This window comes from Toxotes jaculatrix, chromosome 12 (genome assembly GCF_017976425.1).
Source record: "Toxotes jaculatrix isolate fToxJac2 chromosome 12, fToxJac2.pri, whole genome shotgun sequence".
In the NCBI taxonomy this organism is placed as follows: domain Eukaryota; kingdom Metazoa; phylum Chordata; class Actinopteri; family Toxotidae; genus Toxotes; species Toxotes jaculatrix.
Window position 1 is genome coordinate 4,837,426 of NC_054405.1, and position 25,800 is coordinate 4,863,225.

General features: G+C 41.4%; 3 protein-coding genes across 5 annotated transcripts; all 3 read left to right on the top strand.

The window, feature by feature from the left end:
- Nucleotides 1-1,621: 1,621 nt before the first annotated feature.
- capns1a (calpain, small subunit 1 a) lies at nucleotides 1,622-8,160 on the top strand. Its single transcript, XM_041051616.1, has 11 exons — nucleotides 1,622-1,745; nucleotides 2,693-2,749; nucleotides 2,845-2,881; nucleotides 2,974-3,066; nucleotides 3,264-3,321; nucleotides 3,501-3,565; nucleotides 4,296-4,364; nucleotides 5,009-5,087; nucleotides 5,548-5,664; nucleotides 5,804-5,862; nucleotides 5,999-8,160. The coding sequence occupies exons 2-11, from the start codon at nucleotides 2,703-2,705 to the stop codon at nucleotides 6,023-6,025; spliced, it is 651 nt and encodes a 216-aa protein (XP_040907550.1). The 5' UTR covers nucleotides 1,622-1,745; nucleotides 2,693-2,702; the 3' UTR covers nucleotides 6,026-8,160.
- A 964-nt stretch (nucleotides 8,161-9,124) lies between these two features.
- Nucleotides 9,125-12,481, top strand: zgc:153990 (uncharacterized protein LOC768125 homolog). 2 transcript variants are annotated; one of them, XM_041050797.1, is made up of 5 exons: nucleotides 9,125-9,234; nucleotides 9,935-10,144; nucleotides 10,412-10,849; nucleotides 11,070-11,123; nucleotides 11,221-12,481. In XM_041050797.1, exons 2-5 carry the CDS (start codon nucleotides 10,018-10,020, stop codon nucleotides 11,661-11,663), a joined length of 1,062 nt encoding a protein of 353 aa, XP_040906731.1. In that variant the 5' UTR covers nucleotides 9,125-9,234; nucleotides 9,935-10,017; the 3' UTR covers nucleotides 11,664-12,481. The 2 variants fall into 2 exon arrangements, with proteins under 2 accessions (XP_040906731.1, XP_040906732.1); XM_041050798.1 differs by having other exon boundaries at nucleotides 9,185-9,292.
- A 7,988-nt stretch (nucleotides 12,482-20,469) lies between these two features.
- dlb (deltaB) lies at nucleotides 20,470-25,414 on the top strand. 2 transcript variants are annotated; one of them, XM_041051578.1, is made up of 8 exons: nucleotides 20,470-20,719; nucleotides 20,807-21,046; nucleotides 21,187-21,244; nucleotides 21,365-21,622; nucleotides 22,754-23,115; nucleotides 23,437-23,653; nucleotides 23,889-24,185; nucleotides 24,303-25,414. In XM_041051578.1, exons 1-8 carry the CDS (start codon nucleotides 20,669-20,671, stop codon nucleotides 24,602-24,604), a joined length of 1,785 nt encoding a protein of 594 aa, XP_040907512.1. In that variant the 5' UTR covers nucleotides 20,470-20,668; the 3' UTR covers nucleotides 24,605-25,414. The 2 variants fall into 2 exon arrangements, with proteins under 2 accessions (XP_040907512.1, XP_040907511.1); XM_041051577.1 differs by having other exon boundaries at nucleotides 23,889-25,414.
- The last annotated feature ends 386 nt before the right edge of the window (nucleotides 25,415-25,800 follow it).

A 25,800-nucleotide genomic window follows, 5' to 3' on the forward strand; every position in this document is an offset into this window, starting at 1 on the left:
AGAGAATAGGATTTTGTCAAAATAAATGACAACACAATTTTCTCTCCCTTCTCATTAAGCTGTGTTTAATTATTCAGTGTGGTGTGCTATCATTTTTAAACATGCCCCAAGTCCACTGGCAAATCTTCTGAGGGATTGTTAGGCTTTTTAACAGTGCTCCAGTTTCTCTATGAAATTGTTTAACTGCCATAAAATATGCTTCTCCAAAGAAATCTTTCATTTATAGATATAGCAAAGTAAAACTGAATGATTTATGGCAAGGAAATAGCTATATGCAGGAAATAGTGTCCTGCTGAAGCTCTGGTGGAGCCTTAACAGTCAAATGCAGTGGTTCTCAAACTGGGACCAACCTGAGTCCTTGAAGGCGGCCCATAGGCGTCTCCAGCTGAATGCAGATCAGTGTCATTATGCTGGTGTAGCATTGAGCGATGGTTAGCAAAGTTAAAAAAAAAAAAAGAAAAGACCTTCCTGACCAGAGCACTCTCACACTGTTATACACCAGCAGAAGACACAGGCAATACAATTCAGACTGGGATGACTGAGACAGGCCTGCCTATATAGATCTATATTTACCACACATGTAAAACGTGTATGGTGTTTACAATCAGTAGAATGTCAATATATGAACTTCATTTGTTATATTCTGGTTTTCTTTTGTTAACCAGCTCTTCAGTCCTGTGTTTTATTGATATTTACACCTCTAATAATTTCATCTTAAAGTTATCTGTAACTGTAGCCAGTAAACTTTATGTTTTGTTCATATGCTCATTTAGCTGTTTACACTGAACACAGAATGCTATGTTGACTCACAGCTTCTGTAAACAGGCTGTGAGGACAAACACTTTGAAATTAAACATGTTTTGGCACAATATGATCTGAGGAACTCAAAGCATTTTATTTTCACATGAACACCTAATACATAAAACATGTCAGTACAATACACTATAACAGCTAAAGACTCAGGTTAATTGGACATTTTATAAAACAGGTAACTCGGTCCACACTCCAGACCAGATGGTGGCAGGAACGTGCTCTAAAGGAGTTCACACACCGCAAAAAAAATTAATTAATTAAAAAAAGAGAAATACAGCAAGATGATTGTAAGAATGACCGTTCTGTTGTTACTGTACATCGTCAAGTTATTCATAAAACACAATTAATACCAAACCCATCGTGTACATTGAAGAGGAACTAGATCTCTGCACACTACATGGCATGTTCGTCAAAAATCAGCATTATGATGGACAAATTATTTTTAATTTTCAAGGCTAATAAAATGTACAAATGTAGAACTGTAACGTGATTTATCAGAGTTGCGCGTTATCACACTGCGCCTGCAAAACACATAAAACATCTGCACATGGATGACATCTGTCACTGCAGCCATACACCAGGAAGGAAGGATATAAACAGACTCATTCCAGCGTGTCGCATGCTTACAGTCTATGATCACAACATATCAAACCAAGTCTCTTCTTCGCTGCCTTTCACATTAAAGGCCTGGGTTAACTGACACACCTCTCTCTCTCTCTCTCTCTCTCTCTCTCTCTCTCTCTCTCTCTCTCTCTCTCTCTCTCTCTCTCTCTTTCTCTCTCTCTCTCTCTCTCGTTCCACTTCCTCTGTTCAGCGTCAGTTGGGGCGTGGTGAGTGACGGAGCTGGGTTCCAGCCAGCTGAGTTCAGTGGATGTCACGGAAGCCCAGCGACACATCCTGCCGTCAACTTTACTGAGTGCTCCTGCCTTACGGTAAATATCAATGTTGAGTTTAAGGTGCAATGTATATCATTTACCTTAAACCCAGTGTAGGATTAGATACTTATTAATCGTGGTAATTCCGAGTTTCTCTGAATTTGACAGCTAGCGTACCTAGCTATGTACGTTAGCTGAATGTTAGCTAACGCTGAAGTTAACTGCTGTGACTTACATGCTACCGACAGTTCGTCCGTGCTTGATCCCAAGCTGTTGGGACTTTGCACGGTTTAGACAGCGTTTTAACGGTGTCAGACATCTGCAAGTGATTGGGTCGGTAACAAAATGAGCTAGCCTGGCATAATGTGAATGTCTTGTAGCGTAATGTTAACACTGAAACGTTAGCTTTGTTGTGTCTGAAGTTGGAGTCGCTACGTAACCGCACTTAGCTTACCCTGTCTTAGCAGAAATGTGGGACATTTTACTTACCAGTGGGTTTTTTTTGAGTGCAAATGTGTCATTATAAACATGTCATGCACTGACACAACTTTCTAAATGTTACTTATTTTCCGCAGTCTATTTGCGGCATTAAATGTTTACCATAACAGGAAATATTTTTTAAAGAGGCCAGTGGGTGTGTCAAAATGGCTGTGTAATTGAGGAAAATTCAAGACATGCCATTTCTTGATTTAAGACAAGTCCAACCAGTGCTGCTGTAGTACTAAACTGGTTAACATAGCACAAGGCATGGCTGAGTAGTGAATGCTTGTAATGGTTGACACTCACATTGCACTGTCTATGTATGTTGTGTTTATTTTTTGTATGCCATTTACTCCTGCTTTCTGATTCTTATTGTTCGTTGTTCCTTTATATGTTCATTGTTAACCGGATTATGGTTATGCCTGAGATTTTACGGGGCATTTTCAAGAATCTGCACTCAGCTGGTGATTGTGGTACAAATCTTTTCCCTGACTAATGTTGCATTTTGCTATTTTGCATTTCAGTTGACAGAAGATGTTTTTTGCCCGAAAATTTATTGGCGGCATCATTGATGTTGTAAGGTGAGAATCTGCAAGTATCTGGAAGTACCTGCTCAAGTCAAAAAAAATGTTTGTGGTTAAACTTGTTATTTCATGTTTGATTCTGTCTTTTGCAGCAACATCGACCCAGCCCAGTTTGTGCCTTCTGAACCAGTGAGTGTCAGTCATTACATTACCAGCTCTGCCAGCTCTATGTGCTTGTCACTGTACAGTTTGTAATTTTTGCTGATGCCTCCGTCCCACAGCCTCCACCACGTCGGCCAGTTGCATATGCAGAGCAGCATGAGAGCGATGAGGAGAAACAGTTCCGCAGAGTCTTCCAGCAGCTTGCTGGAGATGTGAGTGTTACGTCTACCTGTACTTTGAATTTCTGGTGCTCTCTGCAGTAACTGCACTATTTATTCCATTTCATTGTCTACAGTTAGTTTTAACTGTTTAAAGAATTTTTCTCTGTCATCCTGTGTGTTTCACCATTCAGTTGTACAGCTGTCTGCAGGCTTTACAATGTTTGAACTCTTGAATATTTGTCATATAGGACATGGAAGTGAGCCCAACTGAGCTGATGAACATCCTAAATAAAATCATTGCAAAGCGTAAGACATGTTTGCATTTATCTTATTTAGAGTCTGACTCTCACACATCTCTGTGTGTAGTTCTCTTTTTTCTCTGTTGTGATTCAGTTCTTTATAGTATTTCCACATTTTTATGTACTGCATGTATGTATTTTATGCGCATTCAAAATGATGAATGACTGTTTTCTCTTATATTTCAGATGGAGATCTGAAGACAGACGGTTTCAGCATTGAGTCCTGCAGGAGCATGGTGGCAGTCATGGATGTATCCTATCTATCATTAGTCAGCTTTGTGTGTTGTGTAATCCAGAAGACAGTAAAAATACACAGGACACAACAAAGACATAGGCAGCCGTCTATAAAAAAACAGGAGGCTTACCACTTTCCATCACTCCCACAGCTCATTAAGGCTGAGGACATACATTGAAACATTGAGGCAAATTCCTGCCACACTTTGGCTTTCAAGACTGATTTTCTCAGCTGGGCAAATCCTGCGTTTGTTTTGGCCTGTGGCACTGGACAGTCAGGTTTGATGACTTTGGAATGTGTGGGGGTTAAACACTGAGCAGACAATAGGTTTCCTCAGCCACAGTGCCTCAAAAGCGAGGGGCCCTGATTATAAGTGTTCAATCAAACTGTCAAAAGAGCCCTGACACTATGCTTGTGGAAACAGGAGGCTCATAGCTCTGTTTTGTAAGTTGGAAGTAAAATCGTTCGCAGCATTAATTGCATATTTAACAACACTGTGAAATTAGCTCAATGGGAATTATGTGATCCTTGTCATATGTAGTATAATTTGAGCTGCAGTGTTACGAATAAGTCAGACAAAAAGTTGAAATTCATTCCCTGCTGTGGGTTCTGTACACATGAATGAGGAAGGCACGTATAAAATACGCCTTGGACAAACACAGCGTGCCCACAAGTAAACACAACTTTTTGTGGAAGCTGGAGTTAAAGAAGAAGACTGCTGTCTGTTGTCCTTAATGCTGTTTCAGAGTGACAGCACTGGAAAACTCGGTTTTCATGAATTCAAGCACCTCTGGAACAATATAAAGAAATGGCAGGCAAGTACAGCAGGCCCACTTCATTTTTCCTGCACATCTGTGTCTTATTACGCAGTTACGTTCCTGTGGTTGGTGTTCATTGTGGACAGAAACAGTAAACACAGAAGAAACTGCAGTATAAAGGATATATAGTATCAGCTGTTGGTCGTTATTACAAAGGACCAAAACTCATCCATAGATAGATCCATAGATAAACTGGCATGTTTTACATCTTCAAGTAAATCTATAAATCATAAAGTAAATCAATATACTGTGTTTACTGTTTACTGACACACATTATTAAACTGGTTGCACTGTGAAACGGATGATATAATTTCCTGTCAATTAAATCTTAGTAATGTCTCATTCTGTCAAAGATGTGATACATGGATTTGGAGCTTGTTGATTTAATTAAATTTATTTACAAAATAAATTTGTAAATTAGATTAAATTAGACAGTTAGCTATAGTCTTTGTTTAATGTTTTTAAGAATATCTCAAATAGATAAATTCAGTTGCAGCAACCATATAGGTAGCTGTTCAGGTTGTTGGAGAGCAACTGTTTTGTTTGTTTGTTTTTTTACATGTACAGTGTTGTTCGTCAGCTTTCCAGGAAATGGCTTCAGATGCCGAAATGTTTTAAATACTTGTGTTGTTATTGTTTAGGGGGTGTACAAGAGTTACGACACAGATGGTTCTGGTGTCATTGGTGCAGATGAGCTGCCCAACGCCTTCAGAGCTGCAGGTCAGTTTTGTGTTTAACTTGTTTAACGGTTTACATATTGAAAAGATGCAGGCGAAACAAACTTTACTCCTAACACTGTTAACATCCACAGGTATCTGCATTATCTGTCAGCAGTGTGGCCGTGTGTGTTTTAAACAGAGTGAAGCTGATGAGTTATCAAATGTGGAATCAGTGAGATTAGATCTGGGTTATCTTCTGCTGCTGTCACTTTGTTTTCTCATTCTGTGAACATTAGTTAAATTGATAGACATGGGCAGCCGGTCAAGTTTTTTTTTAAACTAAAAAGAAAGCTTCACCTTTTAGCTGCTGTATAAAGGGATACTTATTTGAATATCACACCAGTTGTTTGAATATATTTGTGTTTGGCAGTGCAGCCTTACGCCCATTTGCACACCGCCTTTCTGTAAGTGCTAATCAGTAGTAAAATGACAGTGTTTTGGTCTGTTCATCTCTGCGTCAGGCTTCCCCCTCAACGACCATCTGTTCCAGATGATAATTCGCAGATACAGCGATGAAAATGGGAACATGGATTTTGATAACTACATCGGGTGCCTTGTGAGGCTAGATGCCATGTGCCGTAAGTTTCAAAGACCACTCCTAAAATCCATTGATTTCCTTATTAGTTGGTCAGCTTTATCTGTGTGACAAGAATGATTAACTTGGAGTTTAATCTCATAAATTGAAGGTATCTAGGCCTAATGTCTGTTCTCACTCAGGTGCCTTCAAGACCCTGGATAAAGATGACAATGGGACCATCAAAGTCAATATTCAGGAGGTAAAGTCATCTCAGATATTTTAAATATCAGTGGGTTTCAGCTGGAATTCAGATATTCCAAAAGCATTGATTCTCTTTATATGAAAAGTTCACTGTTTTTCAAAACATCACCTTCTCCGTTCTTGTCTCTTTGCAGTGGCTTCAGTTGACCATGTACTCTTGAGTCCCGATGGTGTCTCTCCTGCTTGTTATACGGAACCACTTTGTTTGTCTACACATCACAAAATAATTTTAGCGACCATCCCAACAACTCCCTCTGTTCTCCAGCAAATCCCTTGCGTGTGCAGGTTTATTTGGAATGTTAATGCAAGGCAAGTGCTGTGGGACTCTTCACTGTCCCCCATAATGCTCACAAGACAGAATTGAAACTAGGTTAGAAAACCAAGAAAAGCACAAACCTGTACTCACAATGGTACCTATAGCTGAGGAACACCGATAAATGCCACTCAGTACTCTGAAAAAGTATGTAGCCAACATGATTCATAGGCATAAAGATATTAGTATGCTGAACTGGTTTCTTTTGGTCTGTTTGGCACATGTTTTTGATCTGCCTGTTATCTCAAGTGATATGAGAAGAGGCAGACCAACATCAAGATGCTTAACAGCAGATATGTGAAAACCTAATGTGAAAACAGGAACCTCCCTTTCTTATGTAGCTGAGGCTGGTTTCACAAAGATGTGTCAGAGGGGTCTATGGGGGGCCAGTCTTCTTTTTTTCTCTTCAGCCGGTTAAATGCTTACATGCTGACACTGGATAACTCTACAAAAATAAATGCTGACAGTGTTTGTCACCTTAGCCCCAGGTTTAGTTAGGAACATTCACACTTTCTCTCAACTGTCACCTGCTGGCAGAAACAGGAAAACCTTCTTTGCTCATCACTGTAAAAAAAACCAAAAATCTTCCACAGGGCACACATTTTCTGTTGAAGTCAACAGAAGTCAAAGGTGTAACGCTGTAGCTCGGTTGGCCGTGTTTTAATAGTTCAAATGGTTACCACCCGTTTTTCCTAATTCAGTCCTTCTCAGAACTGTGTGGGTGTGTGCAGACTGCAACACCACCATCTTTGTGCCCTTGTTTACACTTGTTGGGACGGGACAGTGTATACCCTCAGCGTTCATATTATAGTACGTAGAATTTATTGACTTACAACATTCTCAGAAAAGCTCCACCCAACTTCAACCGTAGGACTAACCAGCTTTCACACTAAATGAAATGACGAGGATGTGCAGGGGTTTTCAGACTGTGATAATTTACCAATATGGCAAACAGCAGATCAGTCCTCAAAGCTTTTAAAGCTCTGCACACCCACAGGTGTTTTCAGGTATTATGGCTGAGTAGAGCTCTGCACAGGCTGAAGCTGAGTGAAGCTATTCTGAGAATTGTGTCAGGTCCAAATCCCAAGTACCCATAAGAGTCATGAGGGTGTAAGTTGTCCCATACTAAGAACAGCTGCGACAAAGCTAACAGGAATGTTGGGGATGGTGGCTGTCAGCCAGTCAGTGCAGACCCACGCAGCCCTTAGCAGAGGTCTAATTGGGTGAGATGGGTTAGCAAATGAGTGGGTGGATCATTTTTTCATTATTTGTTACACCACAGTTAAATTCAGAGTCTTTGTGAAACTGGGCCCAATACCACTGATTAGAGATTATTGTTGACTAAAACATGTGAGACAGGAAAGTTAGGAAGACGTATGAATTATGGTTTACTTGCACCACAGCCTACCACAAGCATGGTGGTTATTTGTACACTCTATTATCCTGCATCAGAATTACGCTGTTACTGTATGTGCATAGTAGTCAGGAAGCCCCATGCTTTCTACATCTACCAGAAGATATAAATAAGGAATACATCTCTAAAATCCCAAACTTTCTTTGAAGTGACCTAATAGGTAGTTTGTTAATATATATATTCAATATATCCAGCTTTACATCTTCTGTGTAATCCTAGTGCTCATTAACATCCCAAGAGACAATGTTGTATTTGCAATTGAATGTTGATGCTGGCAGTGCAACTTAGCCATAGCCCTCTCTATCAGCCTCTCAGCTTACTGTTCACTTTGTCACTTATCACTGTGTACTTAACTCAAACAAAACCTGCACCAGATAAGGCCAGCACAATGTGTGGATTGATCATATGTAACAGAAATGTATGCCACTAATGCATGCTGCCAATAGAAGAGATGCATTATTAATGGTTTTTAACCATGCTGTTTTAGCCACAGTCTTTAAACTGTTACTGAAAATGTTTGGTAAATGAAATACCTGTGCCATATTTGGAATAAAAGGGTATCTTAAATGCGTCTGTCTTATTCTTGGTGCTCTGCTTACAAATTGTGGTGTGGTCCTTTGGGTCATTTGTCAGTGACTACAAATTTTTATGTAGGTTGATCTGTCTCTGGACCAGAAAAAAGTTATTTGAAATGGAACAATGACTAAAATAGGGCCCAACTTACAACACGTTTCTTGTTATTATGCTTTAATGCTACGAAATCACACTGTCACCAACTCCAATGGGGAACACTGTGCATTTGTTACAATTTAAAAAAAAAAAAAAGTTTTGAAAATTACAGTTGAAATTATTTGAAAGTAATAAAGCAACCTTCTTATCTGTATTATGTCTAGTTATATCCTACAAAGACTTTAAAATTGATACACAGTTCATTGATACTGATTGACCAACATGCATTTGGCGTCCTATATACAGAGGCAAGCTAAATGCACCTTTCTTTGCACTAAGAAACCCTGATTGCAAAAAAAAGGCAACATGAGACAACAGTGCCCTCTGCTGACAGGAAACCTGACCCACTGAAATAAAATCTGAGTGTTTATTGTGTTTTGCATGACTTGTACATCACCAGCGTACCAACTGTTGCGGTGAAGTTACAAGCACCAACATCCCCTTCATCAAGACGTAAGAGCTTCACTAGTGAGGGAGACTTTAGATCACAGTGATGTTTCTGAGGCAAACACCCATATTTCCTCCGAGTGTGTGTGTGTGTTGGTAGTTGAATAAAGCCAGCAAACGGTACCAGAAGTTGGACGTACTCCTTCAAAATAAAACCACACCGGGAAAAAATGTTAGAAATAAAGCAACCTAATTGGTGAAATCACCCGATTATCGTGTTATTTATATAAGTTACATGTTAAACCAATACTAAAACACCATGCAGTAAATACTGTCATACCAATATCATGTTCGTCAGAAATCCTTTAGCTACCGGCTTTAGTGAAACACGTTGCCTAGCTAACCTTAACCGGACATCTTTTGTGTAGCGTTAGCTTCATACTGGCTAGCTTGACAGTAGCTACCTTGGCGATAAGGAAGTTTATCTTCACGTTTTTGGGCCAAATCTCAACTTCTTTGGCTTGGGGGTATGTTCACTATCTCATTAGCTGCTTTTGCCATTAAAGTCCACCTCGTCTAGTGAGGGTACGTAAAGTAAGGGCTTCACTTGCCATTTCTGACTGTAACGCAGCGTTAGCTAACCTCCTGCTGCAAAGAGAGCTAACCTAGTGTGTGTTGTTGTGTAACATTAGACTAAATATAGCCAACTAAGTGTATGTTGCTTTGTATGAGGAAAATGAAATAACTGTTACTTGTTAAAGATAATTAGGGCAATGTATGCAACGGTATCATTTGACTGTACCTATGAATGGTCTCTAGATATAGCTAGCTAATCAGGCTATCGCATGTGTGAAGTGACTATAGCATCGTCCATTGTTCATTCACTCTTTCAGTGCTAGCGCGCACGCTGTTGTGGTTATTATTACGCTAAACCGCACAGTTTCTCCGCTTAACTGTATGAGAGCAGTTAGACCCATATATGTTACTATCTTACAGATAATGTTTATTTGTTTTCTGTCTAGCTAATCACCTAATTAGACTCGCAGACAAGACCATTGCTCACTGCTTCGGTACTATTTACCTTAGCTGTCATCACGTCAACTTTGTGAATCACCCATTATCTCAGTTTCAGTGACCAGTTGTAAAAGTTTAGTAAATTAAAATCGCATGAGTGTCGCAGGTTTACCATTAACACTTGCAGTCTCTTCTAACTTTGTTGTCAAACAGACTGATAACCCCCTGACAGACAGCTGGAGAGGTTGAAGCAGAACACAGAAGACATACAAAGCAGCTGACAGTGTGTGTGGAGGATGTCTTCACCAATATACTACAACCAAGACAGTGTTACTCGCTTTAAGAAAAGAAAAGCTCGTTTCTCTTTCAGTGAAGTCCACATACTGCTGGATGAAGTGAGGAAGCATCGTATGGTTGTTGTGGGTATGTGTCTTCGACTGCTTATCCCATTCAGAGTGATTTCATTCAGCTTCTAAAAAGAAGAGATGGTGCTTTGAGGTTTTTTGTTTGGATTCTCAGAAAGTGAACGAGTGATTGCAGTGTATCTGTTTAACCCAAAACATAAACACAGCTAAGCAGAGGGCATACAGGAATATACTGGAAATTAAGAGTGTTATCTGTGAGTAATAAAATGCTGAATGTGGTCCGACCACTGACACAGTGACATTTGATTTTTTTATTTCCCCAAAGGGAAATTCAATCGAGGTGTGCCAACAGACATAAAGAAGCGCACATGGGCAGAAATTACTGCACGTGTCAATGAGATTGGGGAGTGCCAACGCGAAGTCATTGAAGTCATCAAGAAATGGTCTGACCTTAAGTGTGACACCAAGAGGAAAGTGGCTGCCATGCGGTCAGGGACAGTACCCAACAGGGGCCTCAACTCACGTCTCTCCCGAGACCTTAATCAGACAGAGAAAATAGTGCTTCAGATCCTGGAGATGGACGAGGAAGACCAGAGCATAGGTGACTTTGGCCCACTGGGAGATGACGATGATGTGCCAGAGGAGGAAGAGGAAATGGAAGAGGAGGATATGATAGGAATGCAGAGTTCTCCTAATGGCGGTTTGGACATGACTTCAATGCCCCCACCAGCCTCTTACACCACGAGTGGACCTGCACAGTCAGGTAGCAAAGAGGATCGATTTCCATCTAACTATAGTGGTTCTTCTAATGAGTACTTAAAGGAATAGTTAAACCAAAACATCACGGAAAGTATACATTGCACATTACTCACAAGATATAAATGAATGGCATGTGGGTGACTGATGTTTTAGAGTAACTGTTCAGAGCTTATTGTGGAGGAATTCATTCAGATTTTTTAATTTGAATTCACTAAATGTTGTAGGTGACTCATCACAACCTGCCTTTGATGTGCAGTATGAAGTACCTGCAGCAGAAGGTGAGTTTTGGATACAAATGAAGAAAGACCCTGAATTTCTGTTACATGTTTTATGTATGATAAAACACTGATGATGAGCCTTTTTCTTTGACTCAAGATGCTGAAGCTGCATTTGGAGACTCAGACGAGGACCAAAGGGACGACGTGCTTCCTTCCTCTCAGGCAACAAAACCAACTGAGGATCATCAAGGAAACAACGGCATCCAGAAACAAGGACAACCTCAGACATCCGCCGGACCGACAACGTCAACAGCCGCGCTTTTGATGCCAGGTCAGTCCTCACAGAACACGAGGGATAGCATGCTACATAATGCATCGCTGAGCCTGCAGGAGCAGCACGCCACTAACATCCTGCTGGAGACAGTTTCACGCTCCCTGGAGCTGCTGTCTGAGTCGGTGCAGCAGCTGGCAGAGACTCAGCAGGAGTTTGTGCGGGAGTCGCTGCATCTCCAGCGGGAGATGGTGCAGGTTCTCAGAGACTTCACAGGTGGAGCCATTGCACTCATGCATGACAAACTGAATGGGCGGCCAGCGTTATAGCAACAAAGAATCAGAGCTGTTAGGTTGTATCACTGACTTCAAACACAGCCTTCAGGCGCAGGAACTTTGAAGTTCCTTTGGACTCCACCGCTGGTTACTGTACTTTTTGATAGTACTCAACAGATTTTCTGTGGCTATATTTTAAAACTGTATTCTTAGAAACGTGTTGATGGAATTTCTGTCTGCGGGGATACGTATAAAGTGTTGAGAAAATAACCAATGTTAGCCATAAAGAAAGAATATGTGGAGGGTGTTTTTTTTTTTGCTACTGAAACTGAGACTCCTACCACTTGCATTGTAAAACATTTTTTAAGCATACACCACTTTTAAAGCCTTTACATTCTTTTTATGCTGACAGTCTGTCATTTTGAAAAGTCAGTCAAATCCATTTGTGTGTCCGTGTATGAGTTGTAGCTTTCTCTTGCATCAGTGTCTGGAGGTTATCACATGTACTGTAATGGTGAGTGGATTTCTGCACCTGACCATTATATGGTCCATATGTCTGAAAGCTAAACAAGGTGTGTTGAATACTTTGAAAATACCTGTAACTGAATAATTTGTGATTGTCTGACTTAGTTTTTTTTACATTACAAACACTTGAAAATGAAAGTTTCAATAATTTCTTTTAGAACATGGAATAAAGCCCTCATGTATTTAAAGCGAGTGAAAGTCATCTTATAATAATTATATCCAATATTTAGAAAGTTTAAATCCATGTGGATTTAGGAGCTGCACTTTTGCATCTGCGGCTTTATTGTTTTCTAAATAAAATCTGTCTTGATATCTTTAGATTGGTTCTAATACAAATGCCCTTATACTGTTGATTAAAAACAATGTGACCTCTGAAAACAAAATAGTTGCATTGGGTGACATGTTCCTTCATAATAACATGTGCTTTGGGATTTTAGTTTAAACTGATCTCCTGCACCATGTCCTGCTTCTGCACCAAATAGGTATTAATCCGCTGCTGAAAATAGTCCACAACAAGCCTCAGTGGCATTTTCTAAAAACTACAGTGCTCAGCTGACTTAAGAGACTACTCAGTCTTTAAAAAAAAAGATAAAACTATATATCTGAGACCCATTTTTAAATATTTACATCTTAAGTCAGAATTAATGGACTTCCTCTGGCTGAGAGCCACAGGAAGGAGGGGAGGTTTTGGTCTCTTTTATGTGATATGTTGACAGCAAGACAAACATAGAGTAAGACCAGATTTGTCCTTTATGAGGTGAGGACATGTAATATTTGATCATCCTTAACTGAAACACTGCTTCACACTGTGGTTAGCTGGAGTTGAAGGTCCATTGGGCATGCTGGTGATGTTCAACCAGTTTTGCAGGTTCACAGAATTTTCAGTAGAGGGCTCTGCTGCACAGCCTGTCTGAGAGGTCAGGCTGTGCTGACTAGCGGCTGATAAACAACATGAAGCAATTCTCTGTTTTTTTTTTTTCAAGGCTGACATGGTAAGTTGTTTTTATTCTTGGACTCTGTAAGTGGCATGAATCATGCATTTATAGTGTTTGAACTTGTGCTGAGCTTCAGTTCAGATCATGGCCAAACAGGACTGGCAAAAGAGAAAGGCGATCATTAGCACTTCTTCAAATGATCTGAAGGCAAATGGTGAAACTAAAGAGACATTTAAATGAGTGTTCAATAAAGTATAAGATAAAAACTAAATAAATAAATGGAAGTATTAAAACAGCTAATTAGAGTTAGCAGTATTTAGGTAGTTTGTGCCATTTACTTTGTAGCTTTACATCTAAACTATTTATACTACCATATATAGGTCACAGTCAATGGTTGTAACAGTTCATTTGCAGTGTTGATATAGTATGTGGTTGGCTTTATTTACTAGGTCAGGTTTAGTTGAAACTGGAGAGTGTGCATGGTGGCCACAACAGTAAAAATCAGTTGTGTTGTGACTGTACTATACTGCATTTTGTTGTGTTATATTTGGCCTTAGCTCTCCACACATTGAAAGTGCTCATCTTGCTGTGATTTTATTTTCAGGTTCTCCTGAAACTGCTGATTTTTGCAGCCCTAAATGAGGAGGACAAGTAAGGACCACTTTACTGTTTGGGGTTTACTGCACTCGCTATCCAGTCTTTAACTTACTGCTTGGACTGGATCAGAACAACTTTCAACCCGTAGTTTGAAAAGACAAGAATTATTGAGGTGGGGATGGTAGCTAAATCTCATGTTACAGCTTTTTAAATTGGAAGACTCATATTGGTATTTTACTTGGACCCTACTCTTAGAAAAAAACACCTTCAGTGAAATGCATCATAGGTATTTAACAGGGTTGTTCATTTCCAGTGTTTATAATTTTAAACATGTAGTTCCATCTTTTACCATAAGTGTGCAGCTAGGGATGTTAGGATATTATGACGTTAGGATGGGGGTTGCAGATTTGTAGAGCTCCTTTCTTAATTACTTCTGCGAGCGCACACACACACACAGGCACAGAAAGAGGGAGAGTTTACTCCAATTGCATTGTTTGCCCACAGCCCCCTCTGCCTCAGTTGGTTAAACAGCTGCTGGGGCTGGCCCGGCATGCTGCAGCAGGGAGGGGTGGAGGGCAGGATGCAGCAGGAGTCTGCTGGGGGCTTCCACCGAGGCTGAAAGGCAGGGGGCAGCATTAATGTCTGGCCGGGGGGGCTGGGGTCCTCAATAGGCAGCTGTATTCACATTGTGGGCCGGTCTTTCACCTTCATTTCTTTACGGAGCCCTTAAACCTGAGACTTAAGCCTTTCTGAAAGGCCATTATTCACTTTGAATGCCTATAAAACTGTATTCTACTCGATTCTAAGTCTTCCGTCTCTTTAGAATAAAATACGACTGTCTATTGTACTTAGAAAGTGAATGTTTACACTAAAAGTATTTCTGATTGAATTCAGTAATAAATGCCTTTATATGCTGCATTTCTCTGTACTGTTCCACATGTGTTATGTTCACGTGGATGAATCTAACCACAGAATTCTGCTACGTCAGGAGAACAAATGTTCAGGATCAGTAACACACAGATAATACACACACTGTTAAAACAGATTGGGTTGAAATAAACGATGTACTTGACTACATACTGTTGCAGATAACAGAGCCACTTGATTGAACAAAACATTTCCCAAAGGTCTGTACAGTCATTTTACTTTTGATCAATTCTTCACCTTCATCTCTCCAAACCTCAACCCACAGAAATATTTCATGTGTCACATCAGTTGGTCGACATCTGGCAAAAAGTGACATGGATTTAAAGAGGCACAATGAAAAGGGAAAAAATCTATCCATCGATCGGCCCCTCTGCAAGTCTATACGTAAGTTTCCTCCCCCTTTCTATTGCCCCAGTTGACCCCTGTGCCCTTTGCTTTTCTTCAGTTTTAACCCCCACCTGTTCTCATTCCCTCGTTCCTCCCAGCTCCCTCTTTCATCTCCCATCTGCCACTGAATCTGCTGCATGAGCCTGGGCTGAAGCAGGAAAGGTAGGATTGAAAGGAGGCAGATCTTTCTCTCAGCTTGGGTGAGATTAAATCATTATCATGCCCGCTTTTGTTCCCCAACAAAAGGGTAATTATAAATCTGCTGCTTAGCCAAACAGTTTGGTTTTATTTACCTCATCATATCTGTTGTCTTGGGGAAGATTTGTGACTCAGAGACAGATTTTTTTGTTCCATATGTTAAGGCAGTAATCAGATTTTGTCTGCAGAGCAACAGTCTACATGTTGTAAGAGTTGTGTGGTTCTTGTGTAGCTTTGGTACCACGTTGACTGCATTTGTGGGGATACACAAGGAAATCCTGAAAACGCATTATCACCTGGCTGAAATGTTGCAGTGTACACACTGATGCAGTCACTGCACCTGTAAGACACATATGGTGTTTTATTTCTACAAGTGAAAATACTTCAGTGCCACTTTTAATGGATATTTGACTACAACCAAAGGATCACGTTCTTATGTAGGATGAGGAAATTCAGCCGTTTGTAATGTATGATGAAACCCATTCAAAACCATCTGCAGAAAATCCAACATGTTTGACCTCTAAGGTTGAGCAAATTCGTTCCTCATTGTTCCTGAGAAGGAGACACTGTTTCTGTTTCCTCCATCTGTACTAAAATCTGAGCATAATTCAAATGATTGTAGTTTTAATTCTGTTTGATTCTATAAAATGAATTTATATGTGTTGCAGTAGTGGAATGGAAATAAAAAGATTTATTCCAGTACTGTACATTTTATGAGGCGTATATTCTACTTTTTACTCATCTATCACCACTTACCTAGCAGAGTAAGATCTCACACAGCTGATAACAGGACTCCCACCCTTTTTTTTTTTTTTTGCACTGCAGACAGTTTTTCTGTTAACAATTTTGAGGCCTCTCAGCTGCTTTCGGTTCAGGTAGTGTCCATATACTGCTGAATGCTGAAAGGTGGTGATAGTCCACTGATTCACCTACTTTAGTTGGTGAGACTAGTACATTGTTGTTTGGGGTGAGACAAGTACTGATGAGAAAACTCACAGCATGACTAGCCTCTTAACCTATGTAAGTCATTAGCTTAAAGCCACAGCTTTAAAATGCAGCTAACACATTGATGCATCAGCAACAACCCATCAAAAGAATCATCTAATGCTCTGAAAGTAGACTTTGAAGACATAAAGCAGCATTATGATGATGATGCTTGTGTACTTTTACTTGAGTAAAGTTTTCAGTGCAGGAATTTAACTTGTAACATAATATTTTTACATTGTGGTCTCACAGTTTTTACTTAAGCAAAGGATATTTACAGGAAGTCAGAACTGTCAGTAACTGAGCAGCCGTCATAGGGAGGGATTTTGTTTTGAAACGTGGCTCCATTAATCTCAAGAACTATAACCACAAAGCTAAAAGGGGAAGGAAAGGTTCTGTTTGTGTTGTGGCAAATAGGAAAAGGGGAGACTTCAGTTTCCCTAAGTCTGGAAGAAAGATGCAGTAACAGTAATTGTATGAGGACAAAAAGAAACAAAAATGAACAGGCCTAAAGTGATTGATTTTACAATCTGAGACAAGGGACATCAAGGCGAAGCAGAGTAGTTCTCCCTGTATTTATTACTGTAAGCCGGCTGTCTCACAGGAGTCTGGAGGAGGGCTAAAGGAAAAGAGCACAGATGGCCTGAGGAAATGAGAAAATGGCCTAAAACGTTTCAAAACATTGACCTGTGACCAGGGACAGTAAAGAAAAGTCAGAAGACACAGTATTTCTGTCTGTATTATTATCAGCCAGTGATTTGCCTGAGACTGCGCCTCATGCCTCCTTTGACTTAACCCATAAATTTGCACAGTGGGGAGGTGGCAGGGCTGTGGGCATTGTTTGGTTCCCAACAGTGCTTCAGCATCCAGCATTTTAATGAGACCAACCAATCAACCAAATGTCATGCATAAATTTGAGGCTGCATGTACACACACACACACACACACACACACACACACACACACAACATCACAATCCGCCAGACACCCATTCCACACCTCCTATTGTCCCACAGTCAGACAGCAGGCTGGGGCTGCAGAAGTGTCCACAACAGACCGACTTCTCCCCCGAGGGCCTGCATGGGTCAGATTTGAGGCAGCTCCCCCTCTCTGTTTCCAAACGTCCTTGGGGAGAAGGATCTCCAAGCTGCTGTGGGCTGGAGATGAGGCAGATGCCGGCCACTCAAACTAATGGGAGGTCTGAGGGGGATGACATGACTCCTCTTTGGTTCCCATGCCCCGTGGCACGCTCATGTCACACTCCTGCAAGTAATACAGATGATAGCCTCAAAGAGGGTGCACTGTCCATCTGCTCTGCTGACACAAAGACACACGCATCCTTCTACACAGACAGATGCAGCAGGTACTGTAGATGGAGGCAGGGCAGTGAGTGTGTCTCTTTCTCCCAAAGGACTAGAAGAGGATGATGATATATGGGCTACGTGTGTGACATGAGGGTTGTAGGAGATATGTAAGAGATATGGTATGATGTACAGAAACATGTGCTACACACATGTGCACACACAAACATACACACAAACAGCTATAGGCCATAGTCACAAGTGGCAAAATGTTGTTTGGCATCTACTATACACATGTTTGATGTGCAAACCGAAGCTGAATTTCTGATATTTTAAATCAGGTCTGATCAGTAGAAGATCGTACTGGGGGGCTCAGAGAAGGTGGATTATTATGTAGTTTGTTAATTAAAATGTTTTGTGAGAGGACCTTTCATCTTTTTCTCATCCCAGATTTATTTCACTGTTTCCTTGTGAGATTTGTCAAAAAAAAAAAAAAAAAAAAAAATCTGCAGCCACAGCTGGTACCTGTGCCTAGTTCAGTTATTTAGTGGCTGTTATAACTATTTATTTAGCAGCTCTAAATTCAGATTATACAGAGGCTGTAGATTCACCATTTTGTCATGGATTGTTCTGTAAATATATTGTTTTGAAATCTTAGAGGGAGGAAATTGCAGTGTTCAAATAATGGCTGATTTTACTAAAAGAAGTCAAAGCAGGGGGGTTTGAACAAGACCTCCCCCACAAGTCTTCTGTATTTGTGTGGAAAAAGCATAAAATTATTATAATCTGAAATGAGAGAATGTATAAAGAATACTGATAATTTACAAAATTAATGACCAAGTCACGTTAACAGACTCCATTTCAAAAGTGAATCTTAAACAATACACATGGATAATTAAAACCTTGATAAAAATGAAAAGGGCCTCCTCTTCATACACGTGTTCTCCTCTGTTACACACAGTAAATTATGGCAGATGCTGTACCGAGCATTTTGCAATTGAAAAGTTAGTTTTCTTTCCAAGTATTTTTGTGATGTGGATCCTAAAAAGGACACAGAGGTCACTAAAACAAATGAGCATTAAACAGATTTTAAGGTTTGGTGTTAATTTACTCTTGACATCTCTACAACTGTTCTCTAATCTGTGGAAAATAATCAAATGAAACCTGTATTTACAGTTGTCCTTCTTTAATTTGCATGACTTCCAGAAACTGTTGTAAAATTAAAATTGTCCTCACTTTTGTCAAAGGCCCTCTGTAATTCAGAGGAATTCCTTGGCTCCAGGACTCAAGCTTTGATTTACAAGTTTTCTGACCACTAACAGCCAGAACTATGAGGTTACTCATAAAGCTGAAAACACTCCTACTTTGCTTACTTTACATACAACTGTGTAAAAAAAGTTTCCTCCCTCCTTCGCATGTTGTTCTGCAAAGAAGCGTGCCAGGATATACAGGGGGCCACTTCAGGCACGCGTCCTTTTTTACTCATTATAATATCAATAGGTGCCCCCACCCCCATCCACCTATTATCACCACCACACATATATATATATATATACACACACACACACACACACACACACACAAACGCTTGTAGAGTGTGAGATTAAAACACAGCAGTTGCTGCTAATAAACAGTTGCCATCTTGAAATCTCTAATTCTGTGTCACTTGGTTCAAATGTTTTGAAAACTCGGCTCCTGGTTAAACTCAGCTCGAGGCGATGATCACAACACAACGCAAATATAGTCACTTCATCATTCCTTTATATTTTGAGGTTATTTAAAAAAATAAATAAATAAATAAATTTAGCATTAATCATGAAGCTCTTAATTATTTTCTTATATTAGGACATAAAGGTTTATATCAGTCTTGATCGGCTGCCCTGTGTAAGTAACAGCTTAGGTGTGTTTACCCTTGACCACATCCGGCTGGCGACAGGTGCTGGAACGGACAGCCGACCAGAGTCCTTTCCAAATCAATAAGGGGTTAATGTGTGTGTGAGTGTGTGGGTGTGTGTGTGTGTGTGTGTGTACTCGGAGTAGACGCTTTGGAGAGACAATAGCTGTGTTTGGAGCCCCACAGGGTCGACCATGTGCCGTTGATTACCATACAGCTGTTCGTATGAGGTCCAGACAAAAGCAACATGATAGTCCAAACCCTGCAGCCCCAACCCCCCCAAACACACACACACACAGGCTCAAGAGTACAACAGAAGAGGCCTCAATAGCCGCTAGACGCACAATGCGGTCTCACCCAGGACCAGCCCACTCACACGCGTCAGAGCAATTATAATGTTGGCTGTAAAGAAAGACAGGCTATGCTATTCTTCCCTGCTTCCTTCTGATCTTTGTTTGGTGTGTAGGCAAACTCCAAAGTGAAAAAAACACCTTCTAAACAATGACCTACAGGAGCTATAAGCACGAAAACGGTGTTAAAGTTAATTGCTCTAGTCCACGTCTGATGAAATGCAGGAGGGTTTGATTAGTTCATGCTGTGGCACGTTCACTGTTTGACAATTTGCCCAAACCACGAATGTATAAATAATTCAATCGTCTCTCCAATGAAATGTGTTCATTTTTCTTGTGGGCCAGAAATCTCACTCCAGCCACATTATTATTGTTCTTTAAAAAGCTCTTCAAACTCACATCACTAAACCCTGGATAGTTTGTTAAGAAACCTTTATTTAATCTGTTTCTCGTTGACCATAGTTTACATCAGGCCTCTGTGATTATTCAGGTCCATCACCCACATCAGTTTACGCTTTTCTGTGCAATTAAGATTCATGCAAATGCTAAACATATCTGCCTTACGCCAGCTTCTTATACATATTCCTATGAAGAACTTGGTCCAGATGTAACGTAGGTTGTCTAAATCCCCAGGCAGGCCTCCTGTGCCAGGCTGCTCCCCTGAGGTCTGCTCCGACTCCGCCTCTTTGCCGGTGACGCGCTGCATCTGAGGGTATAAAACCACCGTGCGCCTTTACGCACCAGAACCCAAACAAGCAGAGCGTCAACGAGGAGCGAGGAGAAAGGATCAGGAGAAGAAGGATTTCAGAGACACTAACAGGACACAGCCCAGAGTGTTGAAACTTTTTTTGAGAGGCTTTCCTTTACATTGGAAGAGTTTTCCTCAGGAGCTTGTGGGAATATTATTGCACACGACGAATGCGGACATTCACTTAGAGCTGGAGAGAAACTCTGAGAGGAAATGGCACACCTGCACCTAAGATACCTCTTGGCTTTGGCCTTAGTGCACACAGTAAGTTGGCTTCTGTTTATCCAAAATTAACCCTCTCAACATGTCTTTATGTACACCGCCTCTGACATAATCTCCCTGTCACTGCAGGTATTGTCCTCTGGTGTGTTTGAGCTGAAGATTCATTCATTCCACACGGCGCAGCGCATCTGCAGAAGACACAGGGACTGTCACATATTTTTCAGAATTTGCCTAAAACACCCGGAGGATGTGATTTCTGCAGAACCGCCGTGCACCTTTGGCACCGGACAAACCAACGTCATCAGGGCCGATCACACCTCCATCTCCAGCAGCGCTCCCATCAGGGTGCCTTTTCACTTCAAGTGGCCGGTAAGTTGATTGTTTTTTATGTAAAAACTTCATACTTATATATTTCTGCAGCCATAGGCGACAGCAGCTTGTCCACCATCGAATTTATTCATGTTAAATAAACGCGTTTTCCCTTTTTTCTGTCTCTTTTTTTACTCTAGGGAACATTTTCTTTGATCATTGAAGCCTGGAACGCTGAATCTCCGACTGAATACACAGGTAGGTTGTTTGCTGCGGCCTGTTCACTCATTCATTGGTCACCTTCTGGCGCACGGGCTCATACGCATCTTCCTTGCGAGATGCCATTGTTAAAAAAAAAGGCCCCTTCTCTCTGTGCAGACAACCAAAACAACCTTGTGAGCCGTCTAGCGACCAGGAGGAGACTTGCCATTGGAGAAGACTGGTCCCAGGACGTGCACTTTGGCGAGCAGAGCGAGCTGCGGTACTCCTACCACGTCTTCTGCGACGAGTACTACTTTGGAGACGGCTGCGCTGACTACTGCAGGCCAAGAGACGATACGCTGGGCCACTACACCTGCGACGAGGAGGGAAACCGCATCTGCCTGGAGGGCTGGAAGGGAAACTACTGCTCTGAGCGTAAGTGTATATTAATGATGACTGAAGTTCCCTTGAGCAAGGCACTTAGATCCTGTACTAGTTCCCAGAGTGCAGTTCAGTGACCTGTGGATCTGTGCCCTTGGAAAACACTAAGAGCACTTCATCCTATGGTCTATAACAGAATACAACCTGATTTCATTTTATAATCCTCTGTATCATCACAAAATGTAAATATCACACTCATTTTAGTAAATAAGTATTATTTCTAATAACAATCACAGACTAATACACTTTGTTTATTTAGCATCTTTCCCAGTTACAGTTTAACTTGGGAAAACACTGTGAAAACAATTCAGCTATAATTATATAAAATCAGGTAAACGAAAGTTCATAATAGGATACAGAATCAAATAGAAAACAATAACAAAGATAAAAACAACAAAATAAACGACTTCCCTCTGAGAACTAAGGGGGGAGGAGGATGGCATCATAATAAGGAGTTTTCAGCTCTTGGCATCTTTCAGTATGAAAATCAGTGTAAAGAAAGCATTTTACAGAAGTTTGAGTAATTTAAGAAACTGAGACAGCCAAAGACACTGGTTCTTGAAGTCAAATCACAAAACATCAACATAAAGAGACACCAGAGTTTCAGGATTAGACAGTTGAAACCTTTCTTCCTCCCACATCTTGAAAGATCAGACTCAGGTTTTGTCAGAGCATGGATAAAAGATTTCTGATCTGCTACAGAGACACTTAGAGCAGCAGAGTCTTTTCAGAGTAAGTCCTTCATCTCAGTAATGTCCTGTAGAGTCGTGTTTTCCTCTTTTGCAAGACAGTCTGTGGTGTCCCATCTGCCTTTTCATCTCTGTTACAATGAGTGAAAAGACTGTGGCCCCCATTAGATACGCACATTCATTTTTCAAGGTGATCTGGGTGTGTTTGTGTGTGTCTGAGTGTGTGTGTGTGTGTGTGTAATGGGAAGGAGATAAAAGAAAGCGTTTTTCTCCGGCAGTGTGCCTACCAGCTGCTTGGATTAATACTTAACCAACAGTGAAGTCTGGGGTCAGACAGGGGGCCCACAACGTGTGTCTGTGTGTGTGTCTATGTGTGAGATGTATGAGAAGGCGTGCCCATTGTAAGCTCACACCCTCCCCTCCCTCCCCTCTTTAGCCATCTGCTCGGCGGACTGCAGCGAGAAGCACGGCTACTGCGAGGCCCCAGGGGGCTGTACGTGTCGCATGGGCTGGCAGGGCCCCTCCTGCAATGAATGCGTCCGCTATCCAGGCTGCCTCCACGGGACGTGCAGCCAGCCGTGGCAGTGTAACTGTCAGGAGGGCTGGGGGGGCCTCTTCTGTGACCAGGACCTCAACTACTGCACGAACCACAAGCCTTGTGCCAACGGTGCAACCTGCACCAACACGGGCCAGGGCAGCTACACCTGCACCTGCCGGCCCGGCTTCGGAGGCACCAACTGCGAGCTGGAAACCAATGAGTGTGACAGCAACCCCTGCAAGAACGGAGGCAGCTGCAATGTGAGTATACTGTGGGATTAGGTGGGATAAGGTGCACTAATACTAAAATAGTTGTTATAAATAAAGAAGAAGATGATAAATAGAACATTGGAAAATATAAGATAAACTTTACTGATCCCATTCAGAAGTACAGTAACAGATAAACAGATAACTACCTTTTTAAAAAAAAACTTCAAATTCAAAAATATCAAATCTAAATAAATAAATGAACATGGTTCATAAACAAAGGGAACAGTTGCTTACAGTAACTTCACAGTTCTTTCAAAACTTAAAAGTGTTTCTAGATTTTCCCTCTGTAACATAAAGATTTTTCTTCCACAGGACCTGGAGAACGACTACTCCTGCACCTGTCCACAGGGGTTCTACGGTAAGAACTGCGAGATCATTGCCATGACGTGCGCAGACGGTCCCTGCTTCAACGGCGGCACATGTGTGGAGACGATGACCGGAGGCTACACCTGCCGCTGCCCTCCGAGCTACACCGGCTCCAACTGTGAGAAGAAGCTGGACCGCTGCAGCAACAGGCCCTGTCTGAATGGTGAGTTGGCAGGAGAGGACTCCCCTCTGGCGACATCTTGTGGCTGAAGTGTAAATCAGCAGTGTTTTTTTTTTTTTCTGGTTGTATATGAAATTGTTTTAGTGAGTATGTATTACTGTCAACACCCAACACGACAAAGACAGTGTTAAATATAATCCCATTAACACACTGTCTTTAAGCGATTGGTTGCCCCTGATCTCTTGGATGCTGAACAGAGTATTTCTCCCTTCTGCAGGTGGCGAGTGTCTGGATCTTGGCCAGAGCATCTTGTGCCGCTGTCAGGCAGGCTTCACTGGTGCCAACTGCCAGATCAACATCGACGACTGCGCCTCAACTCCCTGCCAGAATGCCGGAACCTGCCAAGATGGTGTGAATGACTACACCTGCTCCTGCACCTTGGGGTACACCGGCAAGAACTGCAGCGTGCGCTCTGATGCCTGTGGCGCCCGCCCGTGTCAGAATGGTGGCACTTGCTTCACCCACTTCACCGGGCCAGTATGCCAGTGCCCTAAGGGCTTTATGGGTCCGAGCTGTGAGTTCACGCTTCAGCCCAGTTTCAAGCCAGCTTTGCGCCAAACCTCCCAGCCCTCCTCCGCCACCCTCACCATCTCCTGCATTCTGGCTGTTCTGGTGCTGGTTCTGGTGGCAGGCATCATCTTCCTGAGGAGAAGGAGGAGACTGCAAGGGAGGAAGCAGCTGAGCGACATTGCAGTTTATAATGACTTGGAGACGGTCAACAACCTGGGAGGAAGTGAGAGAGAAGCCTTCCTCGGTCCCAACGGCCTGTTCAAGATCAGCAACAGCACGGCTCGCCTCAGCCTCTCCCTCTGCCCTGACGGCAGATCTGGGTACAGGCACAATCCTGTGGAGAGCGGCCTGGCCAGAGGTGAGCGTCAGGACTTTATGTGGAGGGATGAGGCTGGACTGGGCTCCGGAGCAGGGCTGAGATGAGACAGAGAGCAAACATGGACATTCAAACAGGGGAGGAAGAATATTAGCACTTGTTGCGCCTCTCTGTTCATGCGCAGTGAGGACAGGAGCAGATTCATGAGCTGAAAACTGCTCTGCTTATGCTGGAGGTGAAATACCATTACAAATGTAAAGCATAAGAAACAAAAATATTCGTTAATGAACTATTCTGATGAAGACTATTTACAAAGATTATTGAAAAAGTATATGGGGCAAAGCTCTTCCACGTTTAAGACCCAAAGAGACAAATAATATGATCCACTTTTCATAGGACCTACAACACAAACCAAATACAGGAAGTCACAATACTCCGACCACCTTTGGAAAACCTGCCCAAAATATGTTTTATTGGGTTATTGTCTTTTATTTGTTCACTTTGTTTGATTATTTCTCATTTTTTTAAACACAGAATTTTTGTTTTGCTTTTCAATCTTCCTTTGGCCATTATTTCCTTATTGTGCGTACCATCATTTTTTATTCTTTATATTATTTATTTATTTGAAATCTTATGTTTATAGCCTCACTTTGATTGTCACAGATGTAGATATATATTTATATGATGCTGAATGAAGATCGATGCTTGATGTTGTACCTGGCTGGTGTGAAATATCCCAAAGATATTCAGAGCAGGGATATAAGGAAAATGTGCTTTATCACACAGAGCCAGCCATTACTGTAATTTATATATATATAGTTTATATTCACGTTTGTTCACGTTGCTCTTTCATGTGCCATTTTGATTTCATGCCAAAGTTTGTGTTATGTTACATGTTTTCATTCATGTTATTTAATTTCATCATGTGGTGGTTGTGATGTGGAATAAAAGATTTGCTTTGATGTGATTCTGGGTTGAAGTCTCTGTTTCCACATGCTTGAACCCTGTGCTTTTATTCATAGATTTAAATTAAGGAAATTAAGATATATTTACTTTTTGACATAGTTGGTGTATAAATGACTTAATTGTGAATAAATCATTTCAGCTCTGGGTGAATCAGTGCTGACTTTATCAGGCTGATATACTATGTGAGACGCTTCTTAAACTCCAAACTGAGTGAACACCCAGGAGAACCGAGCAGCTCTGTGCATAAACATTTACTTTAGGAAACTTCCTGATGAGCTGGATTTGACATCAGGCATGAAGTTGGACATAGAAAAAAAAAAGACATTTATCCATGGAC